Source organism: Gymnoscopelus microlampas (assembly GCF_963454915.1).
Source record: "Gymnoscopelus microlampas genome assembly, chromosome: 21".
Lineage (NCBI taxonomy): Eukaryota > Metazoa > Chordata > Actinopteri > Myctophiformes > Myctophidae > Gymnoscopelus > Gymnoscopelus microlampas.
Window position 1 is genome coordinate 8513504 of NC_139958.1, and position 19673 is coordinate 8533176.

General features: G+C 40.1%; 2 protein-coding genes across 2 annotated transcripts in view; one reads left to right on the top strand and one right to left on the bottom strand.

The window, feature by feature from the left end:
• tnpo1 (transportin 1) overlaps positions 1-3776 on the bottom strand; it is a 50509-nt gene extending 46733 nt beyond the window's left edge. The window contains exons 1-2 of the mRNA XM_084046246.1: positions 3665-3776; positions 3330-3467 (exon numbers count right to left, since the gene is read on the bottom strand). Of these exons, the coding sequence (XP_083902372.1) occupies positions 3330-3434 (105 nt within the window). The 5' untranslated portion in view covers positions 3435-3467; positions 3665-3776. The remainder of the gene's footprint in view (positions 1-3329; positions 3468-3664) is intronic.
• Positions 3777-6071: 2295 nt separating this feature from the next.
• Positions 6072-18448, top strand: LOC311037523 (MOB kinase activator 1B). Its single transcript, XM_084046708.1, has 6 exons — positions 6072-6335; positions 10239-10405; positions 12862-12955; positions 13502-13635; positions 14086-14249; positions 14918-18448. The coding sequence occupies exons 1-6, from the start codon at positions 6322-6324 to the stop codon at positions 14993-14995; spliced, it is 651 nt and encodes a 216-aa protein (XP_083902834.1). The 5' UTR covers positions 6072-6321; the 3' UTR covers positions 14996-18448.
• Positions 18449-19673: the final 1225 nt, after the last annotated feature.

The following is a 19673-nucleotide window of genomic DNA, read 5'->3' on the forward strand; positions in this document are numbered from 1 at the left end:
GACCCGTTTGTACATCTTTTGAATGATGACTCTAAACTGTCTCTTACTGGTAAGTCACGCAAAGTCTGGCTGGCAGGACTTACAGCAGCCAAAAAGATTATAGTCCAACGCTGGAAACCTCCACATGACTTATCCAAAACACACTGGCTAAGGAGCTTCTTGGACATTGCCTATCTGGAATTGTCGTCGGCAAGGATTAACCATGCTCAACAGAGCAACATTTCACTGTGGACAAACCTGATATCAGATCTGAAAGACCTGCTGACTCGGTGATGCAGTGGATGTGTTGTGTGATGTTTAATTAATAGAATGGTGGAAGGAGGGTGGGGTGGGAAAGGATTGGGGGATGAAGAGAGGGAAAAGGGAGAAGGGTGGGGGATGCTGAGTTCAATGATGTTGGTTGTGCACTTAAAATGCATATTTGTTTGTATGTAAAAATCAATAAAAATGTTATAACAAAAAAAAAAGATATTAAAACAATAAACAGCAGCCCAGAACGAATGCAAAAACGTTAGGGTGGTCCTTCATATTGGGTCAAAATACTTCTTTGCTGTCAAGCTAAGATTTCTCTGTGCCCCTCAGTAACTTCACATTAAGGCGAGCAAATGATACTAGTCTAAAAAACAAAAACTATGAATGGAGTTAGGAAGTATTAAGAAAATATATCTAATTTCATATCATGAAATGGATATAATATCGAGCCCTACGTTGGTCTCGTGATGAGGTCTCAGATACAGCCTAAGTGTCTGTGCCTGGCACAGACACTTAGTGCACTGACCATCTGAGTTCAAGTCTGGCTCCTGTCATATCTGGCATGTCCCTTCCTATTTCTCAGCCCTTTTCCTGTCCAACTACACTGTCCTGTCTAATACAATGCTGAAAAGCACTAAATAATATCTTAAGCACTTAAAACTCAATATATTTTGCTGACCGAGGACGCCCAGAGCTTTCTACTCGGTCCACTCCTTTTTTTTACCCGTATACACAATATCTCTTCGCCGAACATAGCCGATCTACAAGCTCATAAAGTGGCGCACTGCGATGCGTTGTTAGCTTGTAGATCTTTAGTTTGCCTATTATGAAATGCACAGAAAAGGGACACTAGGGTTCACGTGGTTAAAGGGGTGCCTGGTAGCTTAGTAGTAGCCTGGGACCAGACGAATCTGCGAGTGCAAAAAATATAGTCTAGCTACGCCAGGCTAGCTTAGTAGTGCACTGACCACTTGCTACTTGAGAGTTGCAAGGACCCGAGTTTGAATCCAACTCCCGTCTTGTCATGTGCCTCCACTCTCTCTGACCATAGGTTTCCTGTCTCTCTACACTCTTCTATGTAAAGTAAAGCAGAACATTTATATTAAATTAAATAAGTAAAATAAGATATCGTACTTAAAAATGAGAAAGACCAAGTCACTGACATTACTCAAATTAGACAACTGATGACAGTCACAGACGCACGCTGTGATGTGCTTATAATGCACTGTATGTGATTTTCTTAGGATCTGTAAATGAAGGCTAAGACCCAAAATCTTAGGTAAAGTCTGTACTGTCTGTAGGTTAATTTCATCTCACTATGATTTGTGAATTTGATTTTATTTAATTTAAATCCCTCACACCATGGCACTATACATTATGATACTGAGTGACTGAGATACCAAGCTTCGCACATTACACATGTCCTTTTAATTATTGTAATAGACATAAAATGTAGATACAGTACGTGTAAATATTTTAAATTGTAGTGATCAAAGCAAACTGTCATGGGGATCTTATCGGGCTCATTGAGAATATCACTGAATAAAAAAAAAACGAAATCTGCCTACATCTGATTTGAACGTTAAATACTTTGTGGTGAAGTTGTCATTAGATGATGATAGAAAACCACATTATGTTAACTCGTGATCGAGGATTTCCTGTCCGAGTCTCATGTTTTCATTTGTAGACAGTCTAGTTTTTGTTGCCAGTGTGAGATGGATGATACACGAATAAGGGTTCTCATTACAATGTAACACTTGGCAGGTGATTACAGTGTCCCCCTCTGGAAGGTATACCACTTTTAGAATATTCTCATTTCTAGGCATATTGGTAGAACGACATCTGTTCAATCTCTAGCAGCTATATTTACAATGTAGGCATTTAGCAGACGCTCTTATCCAGAGCGACCTACATCAAATACAGAGAGACAGTGTAGTGTGAACTCAGTGAACTAGGATCACAGGTAAACCAAGAAACCAAGAACCTAGTATTCTAGCATTCTAAACAATATAAGCTACTATCAAAATAATAAATATGTACACTGAAACTATAGCATACCAGGTAAGCAATGAACCTACAGAATCTGACTATAATAACATGCTATCTAAATGATAACCCTTTGCATAAGTCAAACAATATATCTCTCCATCTGTGTGACAGCTATTAGACAAATACGGTGTCTCCATCTGTGTAACTACACAATAATAAGCACAGTAACATATTATGGGTGCACTTGATGGGTGCAACAGCCAGCCCATGTCACCAGCACCTATAAGGGCTCAGCTTTCTCTCTAGTAAACCTATAACCATTGCTGGTGTGTCACCCAACAAAAAAATGGCATGATTTGATATCATTTTTGGTTCAACACACACACACACACACACACACACACACACACACACACACACACACACACACACACACACACACACACACACACAGGCTTGTGCACAACGACAGTACATATATAATCATAGCACGTTAGCTTTGTTACTAGGCCAGAATGATGCAGTGTCACACAGTCTATAAGCATACATACACACACACACACACACACACACACACACACACACACACACACACACACACACACACACACACACACACACACACACACACACACACACACAGATCCATGATTGTGTGTGTGTGTGTGTGTGTGTGTGTGTGTGTGTGTGTGTGTGTGTGTGTGTGTGTGTGTGTGTGTGTGTGTGTGTGTGTGTGTGTGTATGTGTGTCTATCCACAGGGTAAAGCAGTGGTTCTCAACCAGTGGGGGACCACCAGTGGTCCTTGAGGGGGTTCCAGGGGGTCCCCAGCCAAATTAATAGTTATGAACCAAATTGACCCTTGACAATGTGTCTAACTCTGAGAGTGTACAAATGGAATCAAATGGACCCGTTAGGGTCCTCAGAGTGAAATGAACACTAATGATGATGATACAGTGTAGATTTGGACCCCCAAGATTGGGATCCCTGGGCATATCTTTTCAAATGGGAGTCCCTGGGCTAATATGAGTCAATTTGGGGGCCCTTGGTGCAAAAAAAAAAGGTAGAAAACCACTGGGGTAAAGGATACTTGCTGGACGGATCTCTGGGTGGAGGTATCGGGGGATTGGCTCTCTCTGAGCAGCTGTAAGATCTGCTGGAGCCCCGTCTCGTCTGGTTTCCACTCACACTCCATCTTGGTTTAATGCTGCTGCCGCTGCAGCCTTCACTAAAAAGACAAGAAAACACAGTATTATTAACAACACAATGTGTGTCAACATGATGTGTGTGTGCGTGTGTGTGTTCAGTGTTCAGGAGGACAATAACAACACGTTTAGAGGACATGAAACGAAGCTTGACTTGAGTTCATAGTTCTAACTGTCCGACACGGTATGTTTTTAGTGGAGAATATGATGTTGTACTTACACGACATACACGACAATAATAGGGTTTTTCCTCTGGAATAAATAACAGTCTGCTGTGGTGGTGGTGGAGGCTATCAAATATGGGCCCGTGTGTGTGTGTGTGTGTGTGTGTGGGGCTGTCAACGCACCAGGGTGGCCAGATCTTGCGAGAGAAATATAAGCAATCGGGTCTATGAAAACACTACTAACAGGCCCCAAAATAAGTGGTCAGTCAGTCTATCTTCTTTTATTGTCTAATGTTTTTTTTTTAGAGCAGTGTTATGTAATGGAAGTCCATAGGTCCAAAAATGTTATAGTAAAAAAATGCCACAATGAAATTAATAAAAAAAAAACACAATCATATAGGCCTAAATAAAAAAATGCAATTAAATAAATAAATGCATGTGGTTCTCAAACATTTTGATGTCAAGCCGAACCCCCAAATCAATATGTATTTGGCCACGGACCCCCACCTGTAAATACCCCCCCCCCCCCCCCCATAAAGGATGCGTTGTTAAACTGTTTCAAAAACATTCCATCCAGACTTTACAGAAAGACAAGCCCAAAGACGCTTATAATAAGCCGACATGGCAACGCTGACGCAAACATTCAACTGTGCAGCACACTGCACTCCTCTGGGTCCTAGTGCTAGAACCATATCATGCAAAAGGACCAGGCTTATTTGGTAAAGTACAGCAGTGGTTCTCAAAGTGGGGTTGATTTTTTTTTTTTGATTGATTGATTGGTTGATTGATTGATTGATTGGTTGATTTGTTGATTGATTGATTGAATACTTTACTTTACTTTATTTTGAATTATTTAGATTAAGAAAAACACACGTGTAATGAATAATAATAATAATAATAATAATAATAATAGAAATGCAGACCCGATATTTCTACAAATGCTAACAAATGTCTACAAAACCTGTGATAAACAAGATCCCAAGTTAACTTTTAGTTTGAAGGGTACATATGTCTGATATTGATGTACTGTGTATATTAAAATCATGTATACTTTACATTATTTCCAACCATTTTCCCAAAGTATACATTTTATCTTTTTCTTTTTTACTTTTTTGTAGAAAAAAATGCCAATTTAATGTTGAGGTGCCCACAAGGTTCAGCTGACCACTGGACCTGTATCCAATCCATATGAATTTTGGGGGGTGATGACTCTCTGTTGGGCGTCCTTGACATAAAACTGTAGTATACACTGTATACCGTGACCCCCCAAAATAATCATATTTGAACTGGGGACCCCACAAGCACTTGCAATCGTTGGAGTTGAGGCAATACATTTAGTTTGACTCAGTTCCACAGATAAATATTGTGAAAATAGTCAATCTACAAGCACACCTCTTTCTTATGTTTGATCATTTTTTATATTACTATAGCTAGTTTGTTTTGTTGGTTACTTTTGACGTAATGGTCTTATTATCAGTTTATTATTTTCATTTTAGAGGCATAAAAAAGGTCTTAAAAGTGATGAAATTGTAACTTTATAGTTATAGAAATGAGCAGATTCCCTGTATACACTTACTGCTGTATGTTGATTTGCTTACTGTTGAGTGAGAAAACAATGTTGCACATTAAGCTAATCACCTGGGAACCCCCGAAAAAACATTTAAATCGGGGACTCCCCTGGGAATCCTGACCCACAAGTTGGGACTAATCACCTGGGGACCCCCAAAACATTATTTAAATTGGGACCCCCCTGGGGGTCCTGACCCACAAGTTGGGAACCACTGGTATACAGTACCTGTTTATTTCCACTGGAGGGCAGCAAATCTACCACGCATGCATCGCTCCCTGTGTGCAATGCTATGAAGAAGAAGTCAGAAATAGTGTTGCCATGGCCGCTTATTATAAGCGACTTTGGGCTTCTTTTTCTGTAAAGTTGCTTGGTAGTTGCAGGATGCGTTTTTTTGCGGTTTCTAAATTGTGTTGTTCATTTGGGCGTGTTTCTACTGTGTATTTGCTTATTTGGTCTAGTTTCTAAAGTGTAGTTGTTTATTTAGGCTTGTTTCTAAAGTGTAGTTGCTTATTTAGGCTTATTTCCTAAATGTTGTTTTAACTAGTGGTTCTCAAACATTTTCATGTCAAGGACCCCTAAATTAACATGTATTTGTCTGCGGACCGCAGACATCCATCTGAAAACATGTTTTGCACAGGGACCCCATAGAATTGTCTTTGTGTTGTTAATGTTTTTTTTATTTATTATTATTCAAAATGAGTCACTTTTCTTCCCACGATTGTTTTTCTTTTCTTAATTGCAGATCTACAATCTCACAACGCGTTGCATCGTTGTTGTTTAAAGTGCTCTTCTTGGCATAATAGGTTGCTTCTTTTAGGCTTGTTTTCGTAGACCCGGTTGCTTGTTTCTCTCACAGAATCTGGCAACAGTGGTCAGAAACAGAAGCAGAAGAAGAAAGCATTCAGTCAGTTGTGTTTAACTAGTTCTCCTCCTCTCCGGATCAAAACAACCACATTACGAGCTTATATTTATATTTTTAACTCAACAGTCGTGTTTAATGACAAGTAGTGGTGTTTATTCGACAGTATTCTGACCTCCAGAGCTCTGTGTGAAGACAGGGTTTAATTTAAACTGAAACACATCCACTCTGCGTTATTTCACAAGGAAGGAGTTCCTCTGGTTCTGCTGGGTGGAAGAAGAAATATGAGCTTTCTGTTGTGAGTTCCTGTTTCTGTTATTAATGGAATTAATGTTCTGTCTACGGATTTATTTAGCCTTTCTATAAGACTAGTATGAACATCTAACAACATAGTGAGAGCTAACAGCTAAATGAGAGCTAACCTATGGGGGTTGGTTGGTTAGGACAGGGCTACTTCCTGGATGGAGCAGCTGATGTGATGCACTAGACCAGTGGTTTTCAACCCTTTTCGCGTCAAGAACCCCCAAATTGACACATATTAGCCCACGGACCCCCATTTGAAAAGATATGCCAAGGGACTCAGCCATTTAGATTTCTTGGGGGTCCCAATCTACCCTGTAACACCATCATCAGTGTTCATTTAACTGTGAGAGTGTACAACTGGAACCAAATGGACCCGTACACTCTCAGAGTTACAGACATATAAGGGTCAATTTGGTTGTTAACTATTCATTTGGCTGGGGACCCCCTGGAACCCCCTCAAGGACCACTGGTGGTCCCCGGACCACTGGTTGAGAGCCACTAGACCAGTGTTTTTTTCAACCTTTTTCATATCAAGGTCCATTATTTATTTGGCATTTGAGCCACGGACCGCCATTTGAGCTACGGACCACCGTTTAATGAGATTTAGCCTATCAGAACCCAAAACTTCGAATATTTTGTTGTCGTTGGATAAGATTTTGTCCACATTCCATGCTGTATTGATGTACCATGATAGATAACAGGCAAACGTTGATCAAAAATAACTATTCTTCTACATTCTCTAATTGTGTAGACTTCCTGTAAATTAAGTAATCCAGTCAGATGTTGAACAATAATTTAACTCTTGAGCGTAAAATGAAACGGGTCCATATGTTTTCATTTTAGTGTTAAAGATCTAAGGGTCTATTTAACTCTCCATCATTTAGCTGGGGACCACCTGAACCCCCCCAAGGACAACCGGTAGTCCCCGGACCACTGGTTGAGAACCACTGCACTATAGACACACGGTCGCATCAAAACAATAGTTGTTACAATGTAACGATCATGTCAAAGTAACGGGTAACTTGATCATGATGATGATGGTGACAGACATATCATCAAAAGATTAAGACACTATGAAGGCATGAATTGGTACAGGAGCTACACAGTTAGTAAGAAGGCCTGAGTGTCCTGCTGGTACTGACTGTAAATTAAATGTTAGATTAAATTAGAGTTAAATTGATTTAACTCTGAGACGGTACAGAGTGTATATTTGAAAAGTAATTTCTGCAGACCTAGCCTTGGATCAAGACTATCATAGATGTATGTTATCGAGTCTGACTTTTGCTTGCGTGTCTACGAAGATAAAATACATCTATGATAGTCTTCTTGATCCAAGGCTTTTCAGCAGGCTCGTATCATCAAACGCTTTGAAGACATATCATGGATTGAAACAGGAACAGCAGACAGTTGGGCCTTACTGTCTGCTGTTATACTTTAAATTAATTGTAAATTAAATTAAATTAAATGATTGTAACTCTGAGACTGTACAAATGTAATCAAATGGACCCTGGTTCCGTTTGATTACATTTGTACTGTCCCGTGGCCCAGAGTAACAAATAGATCAAATCTAATGATTATTTCCAACCACAAATTGATTAAAAAACAAATCAAATGTTTTTATTTTGATCTATTTGCCAATCAGTGCTTCTAATCTCCTTTGCACACTGCACCAGAGAGGACTATCTGGGCACTTGGGTGGAGCAGTGGTAAATGCCTGCCAACCACTGAGGAGGTTGTGGGTTTGAAATCCACCGTGGTGCAATCCAGCATTGTCGAGCGTCTATATCATTGGTTCTCAAAGTGGGGTCCGGGGACCCCCAGGGGTACTTGAGGGGGTTCAAGGGGGTCCCCAGCTAAATGATGGACCGGAACCAAATGGACCCTTATGGGTCTGTAACTCGGGTCCATTTGGTTCCATTTGTACACTCTCAGAGTTAAATTAACATTGATTTTACAATATGAATTGGGGTCCCAGAGGTATAAATGCCATTAAATGGGGGTCCGTAGCCTAATGCATGTTAAACTGGGGGTCCTTGAAATTAAAATGGTTGAGAATCACTGCTAGAGCCGTAAAAACCTCCTCTTATTGGGGTCTCTGGCTTATTTTTTCAAATGGGGGTCCGTGGGGTAATAAGTGTCAATTTGGGGGTCCTTGACATGAAAAAGTTTGAGAACCACTGGTCTATATCAACAAAATCGGCCCGTGTTCGGGGGAGGGAAGCTGGGCGGGGAAGCTGATATTTATCACTGCACGTATTCCTACGGGCTGGGGGACGGCACCTGTCAGCAGGGAGTATTGGGCGGGAGTCGGGGGGAGTAGGACGAAGGCTCTAGTCTATGTGTTCCCGGTGGGGGATCCTCACTGGCAGGTTAGTCGGTAGGATACGACAGCAGTGACTGACAACACAGAAATGTGTGTGGGGAGGAATTAATTGGCATAACAACTAAATTCGGGGTCAAAAGCGAGAAGGAAAAAGTATCCAGTTTTAATATCTAGTTCCCCGAGTTGCCCACTTTAAAGGTCCCGGGTTTGAACCCCATAGGCCTTTCTATGTGGAGTTAGCATAGTGAGTCTCTCCGTGTTTGTGTTGGGTTTCCTCCCACACCGTAAGAAAAGCATGCCAAGTATAGGCCTGTCACAATTATTACGTAATCGTCTAATCACAATTATTTGAGATAATCACAATTATTTTTGCATAATCGTCATCATCGTTTCCATGTTGAAAAACACATTTTCAAATATATATATTTTTTTACATGTGTAAAATTATTATATCTGCCCTGTGCAATGTTTTGATTGTCATGTTCCAATGTTCAAAGCCAAACACAACACAATTAAATCGTTAATCGCAATTATTTGAGTGACAATTAATCGTCAACTTAAATTTGTAATCGTGATAGCCCTAGCTAGGAACTCTTGCCAGTGCCCTTGACCAAGGTACTGGCATTACAACTGGAGTTAGTTCCATCCTGAGTGCTGTGTACGGTGGTTGCTCATACTCACTGCTCCTTAGGATGCAGACAATACCCAAGAGGATCATAAAGAGCTTGAACAAACGCTCCATCTGGTTGTTGTTTTGTTCTGAATGGGGACTGAAGAAAACATGTGTCCACCTGGCTACATATGGACATTATTAGGACATGGACTCTATTGAGTCTCATTTTGTCATGATTCCATTCAGACTTTATCCCAAGGTTTCTCAAGTGGATACCAACTAAATCATCGCTGTCAGGCAGTAACCTTGCATCTCCATATTTATTTAAATCATCGCTGTCAGGCAGTAACCTAGCCTGGCCCCACCCCCTGAATCGTTTGCCTCGCATTCAGGGTCTGTTGACGCTGTCGAAGGCGGGTGTTTCTCGGTTGAAAATCTGTACGACGAATTGGGATCGGGATAATCCAGTATGAACCAATCGCCAAAGAGTCTTTGAAAAGAAAACTTTGGCCACGCCCCCATCTCAGAAGTCGGCTGCATTGAGAGGGCTTTCAGACTGAATAATGGAGTGAAACGAAATGAAAATCCAGGCTGAGTGTCAGGCTAGCAGTAACCTTGTATCTCCAATATTTTTTGGTGGTCTTTTATGTGTCCTCCGGTATTTAAACCCCAGCAGGACTTCTGTAGGTTCATTAGATATTAGACACACAGCACTGAAGGCCAGACGATGTCATAGCAATCTACAAGCTCAAAATGCGTAGTGGTGCAACGTGTTGTGAGCACGTAGATCTGCTATTTCGGAACAATTATGTAGTGACACATTCTTGGCTTTTTTGGTTGCTGGTTTTTGTAACAAGGTTCCCGTCTAAAGCTCATGTAAGCTCAATGACTCATTTGCACCTTGCTTAACCAAACAATTGTTCTTCTCCTTTTTTTTTTTTTTTTGTAAATGTGACTCACAGTGGAAATCGTTCATCCAAGACGTTCAAGCCTAAGAAGAATATCCCTGAGGGTTCACATCAGTATGAGCTGTTGAAGCATGCCGAGGCCACGCTGGGCAGCGGCAACCTGCGCATGGCTGTCATGTTGCCTGAGGGGGAGGATTTGAACGAATGGGTTGCAGTCAACAGTAAGCATTAAACATTCCCCCCCCCTTTTCCATAGATCTGATTGCTGCCGCTTGGATACCTCACATGTCAAAAACGGTTACTTATCAAGATTCAAATCCATAAATGGCAGATCTACAAGCTCAAAACTTGAGCTTGTAGATCTGCTGTTTGTGCTACTTTTGTGTGACACTGTAATACGAAAAAAGTAGTCAATTGATTTACGGAACAAAATGTAATAACATAAAACATGAGGTTTCTGCCCAACACCAACTGTATCAATCTCTAAGATTGCACTTCCACTTTTGTCGTCAGAGTGGCTATCTCCATCAACGTTTTGGTCCAGCTATACATAGCTTTTACTTTTGCTTGTTCAACATGTTGCAAAGAAACAGACTTGTTGAACAAGTTGAACATGTTGATGAGTCAGTCAGCTGAAAATGTTAAAATTGAACTTTAGACACCATCTATAGTGTCAGGGCACTACTTAACTTTAGTTTTATTAATTTATTTATTTCCGGGACAGTGCACATTAATGAACATTTCAATCAATAAACATGATATCATGTAAATATGTCAGATTTAGCTGTAAGTTCATTTCCATCCGTAGTCCCTCATACAAATACAGCACAGCAACATTTTTAACCATTGCTTTAGTTGTGTTTTAAAAGTACACAAGGTGGGGCTTTCCCTTAGAGTGACTGGGACTGGGAGGCTATTCCATCCACCACGTCAGTGTCTCTTCCTGTGGATAAAATCACCCTCTCTCAAGCAAGCCAACTATTCCACAATCTCTGAATGCTACATAGAAGTCTGTAATTACATCTCCTGAAAGCTGATAACAGGAAGTTGTCATGTTTGTCATTTCCGTTCTCAAAAATACATTTTGAAATATCTTTAAAATATCTTTGAATTTTCATTTCTGCTAAGCAGCAGGCTGTATGCTGCGAGTAATTTAATTTACATGAGGACACATTTGCGTGACTACAAAGACAAACGGAAGAGAGAGACAGGGGAGGGGGGTTCTATTTGTTTTACCCACGAATCATTTTCATTGCTTCCGCTTTCTTTGTACTGTAAGATTGCATTTGGAAATTATGTGAGTCAACAGTCTGGTTTGAGAGACTAGGGCATTGATTACTGACCAGTAACTGGTTGGAGAAAACCTTCTTTTCTTTATTTTTCTCTCAACTTTCATCAGGGACGACTCATTGGATGGTTTATATGGGCTCTGTGCATAACTGTAGGACAGGTTTCATTGGATGTTTTTTTGATTGATTGATTGAACTTTTTATTAGGCAAAAGAATGTAAAACAACACAGTTACATTTATAATACTTTTGTCTAAAAGGTCCTTGCGGACTTGTTTCCGTTGGGGTCCTTGAATTAATTTCATAGACATATATAGTAGCAACCAAACAGTTCAAAAATCAACATAAGAATACAGAGGAAAAACATATATACCACTATGTACAAAAAAAGCATGAAAAATAAATAAATACAGTATATATATACCAAAAAAAGGGAAGGGGGGGGTCGTCTGTCTACAGGGAAACTGGTACTAGCTCCTCTTTTGGCCTCCAGAAAGATGAGTTTTTAGGGCTGTTTTGAATGAGCCCAGCGAACTGCATTTTTTTGAGGGATGGGGTTAGACTATTCCATACCTTGGTGGCTGTGCTGTAGAAGGAGAATGCCCATGTTTGTTTTATGGGTGGGTGGTACCAGATTGTTGTTTACGCTCCCTCTAGTTTTGTGACTGTGGGTGTCACTGGTTTAGATAGGATCTGTGCATAACTGTAGGACAGGTTTCCAGAAGGTGACATACCCGGCCGTTTCCTGTTCAGTTTCCTTACAGCTTCGTTTGATTGGCTCGACGGCAAATTTTAACCGTAAAAACAAATTTCACACCTCCATTATGCGTATATTATTATATGTTATTATCATGATAATGAATTACATTTCACCTTGAATAAATCGATTGCGTTGTATAGATTGCTTTGAGGAAAGAAATACTAAATAAAAAAATGTGTAATTGTTTTTTCACACACAATAATGCATCATCATAGACACCATATTTGGTGTTTTATTGAGTCAGTGTGTTTAGTTTGTTTTAGTGAAACCAGAAACCAGAACTCTAGTCAGTTGACTTGATCACCACACTACCACATAAAATGCCTCTGGGGCGTTTGCGTTAATGTACAGGATAGGTGGGGGACTGTGCAGTAAAAAAAAGGGAGAGTTGAGTCAAAAAATGATTGATTTGTACAACACAAGCTGTTTGAGGTTTTGGATGAAATTCAGTGGCTTACATACTGTTAAGTGAAATGGTGTGTGTGTGTGTGTGTGTGTGTGTGTGTGTGTGTGTGTGTGTGTGTGTGTGTGTGTGTGTGTGTGTGTGTGTGTGTGTGTGTGTGTGTGTGTGTGTGTGTGTGTGTGTGTGTGTGTGTGTGTGTGTGTGTGTGTGTGTGTGTGTGTTTCAGCTGTGGATTTCTTCAACCAGATAAATATGCTCTATGGCACCATCACAGACTTTTGCTCTGAGGAAAGCTGTCCGGTCATGTCTGCTGGTCCTAAGTAAGTGCATGGGTGTGAATGTGTGTATTGGAATGTTACGTTTATTTTGTGGCATGTACCAGCTTGGATGTAAATGAGGTAGTGAAACAATTTTCTCTGTCCAATAAATCAGTTTGCACAATGGATGAATGCTACAGATTTAAATTCTACACCAGTGGTTTTCAAACTTTTTGTACCCACCAATGGACAAGTAAAAATCTCCAAGGCACCCTGTATTCATAGCAAGAATAGCTGATCTGCAAGCGCACACTGCATTAAGTCATTAATACAAAAATAAATAAGGGTTTAAAGAGTATGGAATTTGCCTGTGCATTGCACTGGCTAGACTAAGTGTTAAAATAATTAATAGCTTTTTCTATAGTTGTATATATCGCAATAATAATAATGTGTGGTTGTCACAAAATGCCAGCCCCAAGACACACCTAGACTTATGTCCCGTCACACCAGGGTGCCTTTGACACTCCGTTTGACACCCACTGGTCTAGACACTGGCTCACACAATGTAGTCTAATGGGTGAGATGTGTTTTGTGATCTGTCTCATATAGGTACGAGTACCACTGGGCAGATGGAACCAACATCAAAAAGCCCATCAAATGCTCTGCTCCCAAATATATCGATTACCTCATGACCTGGGTGCAAGACCAACTCGACGATGAGACACTATTCCCATCAAAGATCGGTATGAGTTTATTGAATTCCTGTATGATTGGTGACAGACCCTATTCTGCTGTAATATAGCCACTCTTGTGGATGGTGCATGAATTAGCGTGCCTCAAATTGTCAGTTTTATAATGGACATACCAAAACAACTATGATTTTTTGTTCATATGAATGAATGTTCATGTGGAAGTATGTGATCTCATTCAAGTGACTTTTAAGCTAAGTGGAGCCACGTGGTTATGTCCATAGAGGTCTGTTTTTGTACCGGCGTCATCTGTCATTAGTCTGTCCAACAAAATGAAATGAAAGTGTCATTTCAGGAAATCAACCGCAGCTATTTCAATAGGGATGGTATATTCCCCAGGCGATAGAACAATCTCCGTTCTGTTACCCTGGCTAAAAGCCTTTCAAGTCTTACACATGACTCACATCTGAGTAAAAATCTGTACTTTTTGTATGTATCCCCAAGGTGTTCCCTTTAAGCGGAACTTCATGTCCGTGGCAAAGACGATCCTGAAGCGTCTGTTCAGGGTCTACGCCCACATCTACCACCAGCACTTTGACTCCGTCATGCAGCTGCAGGAGGAGGCCCACCTCAACACCTCGTTCAAGCACTTCATCTTCTTTGTTCAAGTAAGGAGTGTGTTCTTACAACTACGTCACTCGTGCTTTTGTTCCTCACCTTGACGGATATCAACGATGCAAGATGAATAAAAGATTGAAAGGCCCCGTGAAACGGATACCAGATTAGAATGCTTCAACCAGAATATTTAACTCATTCAGTGCCAAGTAAATAAATAAATAAATGCCAACAGTGCCAGTGATTTTTATTACCTTTTCAAGTAGTCACAGAATATTTATCTCCAGTATGATCGATCCCCCGATCGTTGCTAAACACGGAGGTTATCTCTGTGCTTCTGTCCGTTCTGTAGTTATTGGCCGTTGAACATTGCATGTCTCACTAAAAATGCAGAGCAAAACACAGGAGGCGAGATACAAGGGTTTTTCCAAATCGAATAACAAGGAAGTGAATGGTGACTGAGATTTTGCGATCACGTGATCTCCTGTTTCTCTGCGTGCCTGAGAGTGAAATGGTGGCTCATATGTTATCGAAGAGCGCCATCTAGCGTAAACACCGAAAACACGGTTTGGACGTGTTACACGTCTTTGGCACTCTGGCCGTTGGAAAAAATGGACGTGTTACACGTCAATGGCACTGAATGAGAGAGAGAAATCTATATGTAGGAGTTCACATACTTATACTGTACGTATGCGTGTTCCTCCTCACTTGTCTCTTCCAGGAGTTCAACCTCATTGACAGGAAAGAGCTGGTCCCGTTGCAGGAGCTGATCGAGAAACTGACGACCAAGGATAGATAAACGACGGCCATGTCATCCTTCCTTCTGTGGTCTCCTATTCATTTTGCACAGATACCCGCCCCACCCTGGCTGTGTGTATGCAGTATATACTATATTTCCATTTGGGGAAATGATTTTTTACAAGGCCAGGAACAAGGAAAGGGTTTTGATAGGTTAAGGCACTACCACTAAAAGGCTATCAGGGATTACAGACAAAATTGAACAAACCACAGTTAAAAACAATAGAGCAACATATAGTTGTGCATCTTTGGACAGAACCCTAGAACTCATGTTATCAGTGTTGAGTCATTGCTTACATGTAGTGAGTGCACTACAGACCTATTCATTATCATTATGTTTGACTCTGTGTTTCTGAGTCATCACAACTAGTCTTGGGCGGTCATTTTTCATACCTTCATACTTTCCTGACATTTTACCAGGATACACGGTATATGAAGGGTATACGGTATATGACGGTATTTGTGTAAAAGAAATGAGTAAATGAACACAAGCGGAGGAGCTGCTTGTGATAGAAGTCATGGTAGCATGTTGTCGCTGTCAATATTTATAAAAACCCACTGGCAGACGTAACCACTTTCACTTAAAATAATAATCATTTGAAAATAGCAAAAATTGCCTATCTATGAGCAAACAGCGTGGTTGCCTTGTGAGCTCGTTGATGGGCTATTTTTGCTACTTTTTGTGAGACACTGTAGGGCATTAATTTACAAAACAAACAATAATAATAATTGAAAATATGGAGGTACAAGGTTTCTGCCTGACGGCAACGATGTATGACATTGTCTAGAGGAGCCTACAGTACTGTGTGTCTAATATCTAATTAACGTAGTTGGACAAGTCCTGGGTTTAAGTACCGAAGGACCCGGTGACACTTGTCGCCACAGCAGATACGGGACACATCAGTGGTCTGAACAGAGATAATGTACGAGTGGTGATGGTGACAGACCTGGCAGTTGAATGAGCGTGTGGCTAATAAACTACTTTTGTACTTGGAAGTAGTCATCTCAAGATAAAGATATTTTGCCGTCATTAATATTTTGGCTGACATTGAAACTCATACGTACCTTTTTTGGGGATTTCAAAATGCTCTGGTATACCGTAATCCTTGGTACCGCCCAAGACTAATCACAACACTAGACAGCTATGTCCATCCATGCCATTGTATTTTCATGTCCAAGCTGACCACAGGGTGAGAGTAGGGTGTAAGGAAAGTTTATTAGGACATTTAGGAAAGCTCTTTAGCTAGTGTAAAAGAACTACTTAGGCCAGGTCTTCAGCAAAACCAATAACCAGTTTCTAAATAAATGAACACTTTATCTTTGTATTAAGAGCTGGATCAGGGTTTCTTAGTTTTCAAATTGGTATTGCCCAAGTACAATGTCAGTATAGAAAGATTCCTAAGTGCCTGGCATGGCTTAAAATCACTCTCCATATGACTGGCAGGGACTGAAAACCTTCATGCTAGCTGAAGCAGAACTAAATGTGATAGCTAAAGACCATATCATTTAGTTATTTTCTTTTACAAAACTATTGATTTGCCGTTGGGTTATTTCAGTTGCCCCACCCCATTGTTTGGTCCTAAATGCCTACCTTGAAGTAAACATCTGATCTGATGTACTTTTTGTCATTTAAATATTTGTATATGTTGAAATGTACTAGCCATTTAACTTACCCTAAGGAGTTGTTAGTTTTCAAAGCTCCTCTGCCAAGTGCTGGCTATGATAAATGAATGTTTTGAGAGACCTGGAACAGGGACTAGCAGTCTAATATGGTGTAGCAGGGGCTAAAAGATGGATTGTCTTATCTGGTCTGCCACTCCCTTCACAAACAAGTCAGTTGTTTCCTCACTGATGGTTTTATTTAAGCACTCTTAGGGGCTCAAATGACCAACGTCAAAACTGGTATAACACAAAAAATAAACAACGATCAGAATAAACGTAACGCATACAAAAACATAAAAGAAAATACACTTGAAATTGATTTACCTCACTGGCTGTATATGGAGAGGAAGCCCAAAAAACAATAAAAAAAACAAGCAAACTGAAACAAAAATGAACTGATCAATTAAACTCAAAATGAAACATAATATACAACTCAAACATTGACATAGAACTTAAATGTTGGCATTCAAAACAATAAAACAATCCTTGTCAGTGACACGCTGCTTACAGACAAATACACATCCGTCTTCACGGAAGTGTAACACGCTCTGAGCTAGTGAGCCTTCTACCGGCACACTACCATATATGGCAAAACGGCCGGAATACGCACAACACTTTGAGCAAAAGAAAATAAATAGTGAATGTAGAAAATAACAAAAACACTTACGGTAGCCAAAGGTCAATCCTAGTAAAATGTTCTGTATAGTATGCTGGTTGGCGCCTCAAATAGTTGAGCATTGGGGCCATTTCTTTAACTTGATAATATAGGGTCAAATATGAACCAACTCTTTGGGGGATCTTTAACATTGAACTGTACATAGGCTTATGGTTCACAAATTAGAATAGAATAGAATATTGCCCTCAAGGTCACACACTACTGTTAAAAGTACTGTTATTAATTATTAATTGGATAATGCTGCATCCCTTGTTCTCTTTAATGGCCATGAAGCACTTTGAACAATTTCCCTGATCCCTCTTTTGCCTGAATGTTTATCCCACATAGACTGCTTTGTGAGAAGCTGTGTTATCTATTTGATCATATTTTTTTTATTTTTCTTTCCTCCCCAATGAATGTTACTGCAATGCTTAACCAACACTGCAACGGGCTATTTGGCATATGCAAGTGAGATTTCTTATGCTTATGTATGGTCTGAGTTGTGTTGCTGTGCTTTCAGGCAGCATATGCATGATGAATCTTTTCCAAAATGTAAATGTAGTTTACTATGCAATAATAATTGACATTACACTCAAAACATATAATTCATACGTTATCCATTCAACTGTTAATTTGCTTAGTGTAGCTTTTGCTGTGTGTGATAGGAAATAAATTGACCCGACCCGACCCTTTTTAAGTCAAGGCAAAACAGCGAGACAAGTGTTTGCTATATTATCTTCCAATTTGTTATTTTCAGGAAGATATCAGAAATGCAGACCTGTAAATAACCAAGATTAGACATTTTGATAACCTTTTGGGCAAAGCATGGTGTGGTAGCTTATTGGCTAAAGAATGTGTTTTTGGATTATAACATTTTTGTCATCCATCGACCCTTTCCATTTTGTTTAGATGCTTATGAATGTTATCAGAAAATGTAGTAGTAAAGCAGGTAGGCAACTGTAACGCATCTCATCCTTCTGAAATGAACATGGCATAATAGCCTGTTGCCTACTCTTTTCTCCTCGACTGTAATGAATGACATTGAAATGTTTGTACATAATGGCTTGATTGATTAGGGTTTTCAATGCTACTGAACTGAATTGTGCTGTTTACAAATAAAGATAGTCTTTGACTCTGTTTTATAGTCCACATTTCTGCAAGGACCTTGAGTTTGTAGTCATAAAACGAGTTGTCATTTTTGCACTTGCTAAAAATAACTATGGTTTTAGGTTAAATGCTTTGGAATAAGCTCTACGGTCAACACTAAAGAGATTTTAACGATAAAATACGTCAGTGAATGCCCCACTCGGGAATCAAAGCTTTTACATGAGACCACAGCATAGACTTGCAGGGGTCTTCAACAGGGACCCCTAGGGGGTCCTCAGGGTTACTACAGGGGGCCCGGGTGCCAAATCTTTGTGTGAAAGGATGTGTTTTACATTAAACACTTGAACTCTACCATCCCTATTCTGAAGGGAACATTAGCCGAAAATAGATCTACAAGCTCATTTACGGCAAAGAGGTTTGGTGTTGGAAGGAAAATTGAGCAGACCGAGTTCAGAGCCAAAGGTCAAGTTTACACTGATGACACTGCTGTCAAAAAAGTCTATGAGGCAATGTATGAAATCTATGGAAAAGTTTAATCTGCAACACACTTTTATACAATGTGAATATGTAGTGGGGGTCCCTGCCAGTGATGGAAAAAGTACTCAAATGTTATGCTTAAGTGAAAGTATCAATACTGTCTGCAATGCAGAAATACATGCAATATTATACCTCTATGGGGACTACAGAGATTGTTTGTCGGGGACATAAGACGTCATCACGTTGACGTTTGGGCGCAAACGCCATTTAGGCGCAACTTCCGAGGCGGAGCTAGCCCTGAAACATGACTGTCATATTATGACAGTCATGAATGAACTTCATTTTGGTGTTTGCGCTAAAGCGCTTACTCCCTTTTTGACCCGTACATCTACATAAACGTTCAAATTCCAAATATAAGTGCTTTCCTTATGGCCAGGGATGTTCGAATTATTTACGGGTCCTCAAAAGTACCCATATTTTCTGTATATTTCAATAAAAAGCAATTTGATCCGATTAGTGGCCATTTTCTCCGTATTTCTGCCACTTTCAACTACGCGATCCTTTTGGTTGGAAGGTGTATTGCACTCTGATACATTATAACTCTATGAAAAAATGGCCACACATCGGATTAAAATGTTTTTTTTATCGAACAATACGGGAGATACAGGTATTTTTTAGGGCCCGTACACAATTCTAACATCCGTGGCCATGAGGTCAGCACTTCTGAACTCTAAACGTTTATGTGATGTACGAGCCAAAAGAAGAGAAAGTGCAAACA

Bases quoted from the DNA above. Each gene is read 5' to 3' on its own strand.
- LOC311037523 (XM_084046708.1), top strand. The intron at 10,406-12,861 runs GTAAGCATTAAA...TGTGTGTTTCAG, and splicing joins CGAATGGGTTGCAGTCAACA to CTGTGGATTTCTTCAACCAG. The intron at 14,250-14,917 runs GTAAGGAGTGTG...TGTCTCTTCCAG, and splicing joins ACTTCATCTTCTTTGTTCAA to GAGTTCAACCTCATTGACAG.